The sequence below is a fragment of the Octodon degus genome, unplaced genomic scaffold (assembly GCF_000260255.1).
Source record: "Octodon degus isolate 3935 unplaced genomic scaffold, OctDeg1.0 scaffold00058, whole genome shotgun sequence".
Classification (NCBI taxonomy): domain Eukaryota; kingdom Metazoa; phylum Chordata; class Mammalia; order Rodentia; family Octodontidae; genus Octodon; species Octodon degus.
In genome coordinates this window covers 4,489,394-4,492,525 of record NW_004524634.1, presented here as the reverse complement: position 1 = coordinate 4,492,525, position 3,132 = coordinate 4,489,394, and the positions used below count along the sequence as shown (strand labels likewise).

Genomic DNA, 3,132 nt, shown 5'->3' with positions numbered 1-3,132 from the left:
AAAAAAAATGAACCTGCAATTTCTTGCTCCAAAGACTTTAGTGATAGAACCTTTGCTAATGGTCCAGTGTGTGTGAAGTTGTATATTTTATATCTGAAGTGTGATTAAAATGGAGTTAGAGGATCTAAGTCCCTCTTCCATCCCTTCCCAAAGACCTTTATTCCATCTGTGCTCAGAATCCCTTTTTTTTTTTTGAGGAACTGAGGATTGAACTCAGGCCCTTACACTTGCCAGGGAAGCGCTTATTCCGCTGAGCCATCTCCCTGGCCCCTCAGAATCCCTTTTTTAAGCTGTTACAAGTCATGGAGAAGAGGAGTGAATTGAAAAAGGCTATAAAACACTCAGCCTGGACCATCATGACTACTCCCTGTCCTTAAGGAGCCAATTGCAGGGCCGGGGAGATGGCTCAGTAGAATAAGCACTCCCCTGGCAAGCACAAGGGTCTGAGTTCAATCTCTGGCTGGGGGTGGGAGTGGAAGGAGCCAATTGCAGGTGCAAACTCACCTCCAGAGGCAGCCTTTCCGAGTGTAAGAACAAGTGTCACAGCGATAGGGCTGTGGGTCAGATCATATTCCCTATTCCTCTAACAAGAGTAAGTTCAGGTGACTTGGACCCTTGTCCTAGCACAGACCAAGCCCAACAGTCCTTGGCAGAGAACAGCAATAGGCTGGCCCTTCACCAAAGGACTAGGAGAATTGGCTAAGTAGGAGGAGGAATGCTATGGCAGAGGGTAGAACAACAGAAGGGATGGGCAACCTGGGGCTGGCCAATCTGGCCCGACGGGGCAACCTGAGGAGTCCTGGACACAGGCCCAGCAAAAAGCCTCCCCTCCCCCTCCCAGGCAGCAAGATACCAGAATGGATTTGAGACATGTGTGCCCTGTGTGTCTAGTGTGGGCTCCCCTGGTCTTGGCAGTGAATTTGGATTAGAATCAAACCCTGAGTCTGAAATACGAGCAGAAAGAAAATTGTGATCCTCATGTCTAATCCTGAAACAGTACTGAGTCTCTATATTACCTACAGGCACATGTATGTGCTGCTGACATACAGCCATATGCCTGGTCAGTTATTAGGATCTGCTGCAAAGGCATGACTGCGTGATTCGCAGGCTTGAGGAGGTGTGCACAAATGTGTCAGCGTGTGTTTTGTAGGTGATTGTGTGATGAGACAGATCTGTGCACACACTTGTGCGGTGGGGGAGTGTGTAGCAAGGGATGGAGATGGGCTTCCTGAGTAGCAGAAAAGCGACCATCTAGCTTATAATGGGCACTTAATGAATACAGAATGAATAAAGAATTAATATTGAAAAGTAAATGAATGCATGTTTACATAACAGAGAGAGGGAAAGGCCTGAGAACTTAATGAGATTTGGGCATTTGTGGACCCTCTTTCTTGAAAGGCAGAGTGGGATTAGGGAGCATGAAAGATATCCTGCCATTCACACTAGAACTCACCACCCACAAAGGGATTTATTTCCATACAAAGAAAGTAGAAAAGAAAAGGAGGCCCTATACTGCCTTCATCAACCTTCTAGCGCCCAGGGTCCCAAGAATTGAAGCTCTTCAACAAGAAAGAAAAAAAAAAATTATAGCCACTCTACATGTTACGTATTTCCCACATTTGTTTGGTTCCAGAAAGGAGTTAATGAAGTAAAATGAAATATCATTTAAAAAAAAGATAAGAAAATGAAGTAGAGGAAAAGCCAATGTGGAAGAGGGACACAGAGTAGGAAGGCAGATTTCTTTACTAGAGTTGATTTTGATGCATCTATAATGCAGAATCAGAGACTCCTTAACGTTAAGGATTTTTCCCACCTCAGAAGCTGCCAGATTATTCCAGGTACTGATTCCAAGGACATATTTCCTACAGAGTCCCTGTGTGTTGCTGGAAACATTTCTTCATTTATATCAAGGCAAAAAAGAAAAAAAAAAGAAAAGAAAAAAGAAAGAAAGAAAAAGAAAAAAGAAAAAAAAAAGTTCTCCAGAAGCATTGAGCAGGGAGCAGGAATTAGCCCTATTCCTCTGACGAATGGTTTGCCAAGTAGTTACCACAATTGTCATATCCTTTGGCCCAGATTTGCGTTCATAGAACTTGATGCCCGAGACGGGTTCACCCTTCTGTAGTGGAAGTTGTTGATTTTAATAAATTGATAAAAACAAAGGTTGGAAACTGGATAGGTGAGCGAATGACTGCTGGGTCTCCCTTACAGTGGAGTCCTGGACTGTGTTGGACGAGAACTGATTCTCTGTTTAGACATAGTGAAATCTCTCAGATTTCTAGGTGAAAAATAGTATATTGCAAAACACTGTGTATGCTTGCATATGCATTTTTTTCTGAAAAAAAATCGAAAAATTTTACATGTGTCTACCTCAGGACGTAGGAATGAAGGTGAGTGGAACAAAGAGGGACATTTATTTTTAAACTTATACACTTTTGTGAATATAAACATATAAAGTGTAACTTGAAGAAATAGACGCTTTTGTACTTTCCCCCCACTTAAAAAATTAACAAAATATTTTTTAGAAATGTTAAAATAGGCGTGAACCGTACATAACAGCTTATTGAATGTTCCTAACGCTGTATGTCCTTTGACTCAGTTTCCTTCCATTGGAAATTTACAGATTAGGAAAGTGTAAATGGCAAAGGGCGCGTTCGAACTCGCAGACTACAGAATCTCAGCACCCTCGCGGTCCTGCCTCCTCGTCACCGTCCGACCTCCGCCTCCAGGCAGGCAGCCCACCCGGGGACGTCCGGCCGCACTCTGCGCACAGTCCCTATCCGGCGCACCCGCGGCCCAGCGCGCACCGGGTGCCACGCTCGGGGAGCGCGCGCACGTAGCGGCGGCGGCGGCGACGTCACAGCCCGAGCTTTCCTTTTCGGGAGTCCCCGGCACACATCCTGTGTCCATGTTTGGGCATTTACGTCACAGCGGCAGGGCCGGGGCCTCCCAAAATGGCAGTGGCCCGGGGAGTCGGAAGCCCGAAGCCAGCGCCGCCGCAGCTATATAAGGGGGGGGGCCGTGGGCTGGGGGAGTCGGACTGCGCGGCGCAGAGGCGAGGAGCCGCCGCCCGAGGACGGCACACGCGAGCGAGGGCGCCGCGGGCCCCCGGCCCTCTGCCAGGAGGCGAACGCT

At 47.0% G+C, this 3,132-nt stretch overlaps 2 protein-coding genes across 2 annotated transcripts in view; one reads left to right on the top strand and one right to left on the bottom strand.

The window, feature by feature from the left end:
* The window catches only part of Alms1 (ALMS1, centrosome and basal body associated protein), a 238,310-nt gene extending 235,403 nt beyond the window's left edge, over positions 1-2,907 (bottom strand). The window contains exon 1 of the mRNA XM_023718405.1: positions 2,707-2,907. Within this exon, the coding sequence (XP_023574173.1) occupies positions 2,707-2,907 (201 nt within the window). The remainder of the gene's footprint in view (positions 1-2,706) is intronic.
* Positions 2,908-2,951: 44 nt separating this feature from the next.
* Positions 2,952-3,132, top strand: part of Egr4 (early growth response 4) — a 2,732-nt gene continuing 2,551 nt past the window's right edge. The window contains exon 1 of the mRNA XM_023718492.1: positions 2,952-3,130. Coding sequence (XP_023574260.1) covers positions 2,952-3,130 — 179 coding nt within the window. The remainder of the gene's footprint in view (positions 3,131-3,132) is intronic.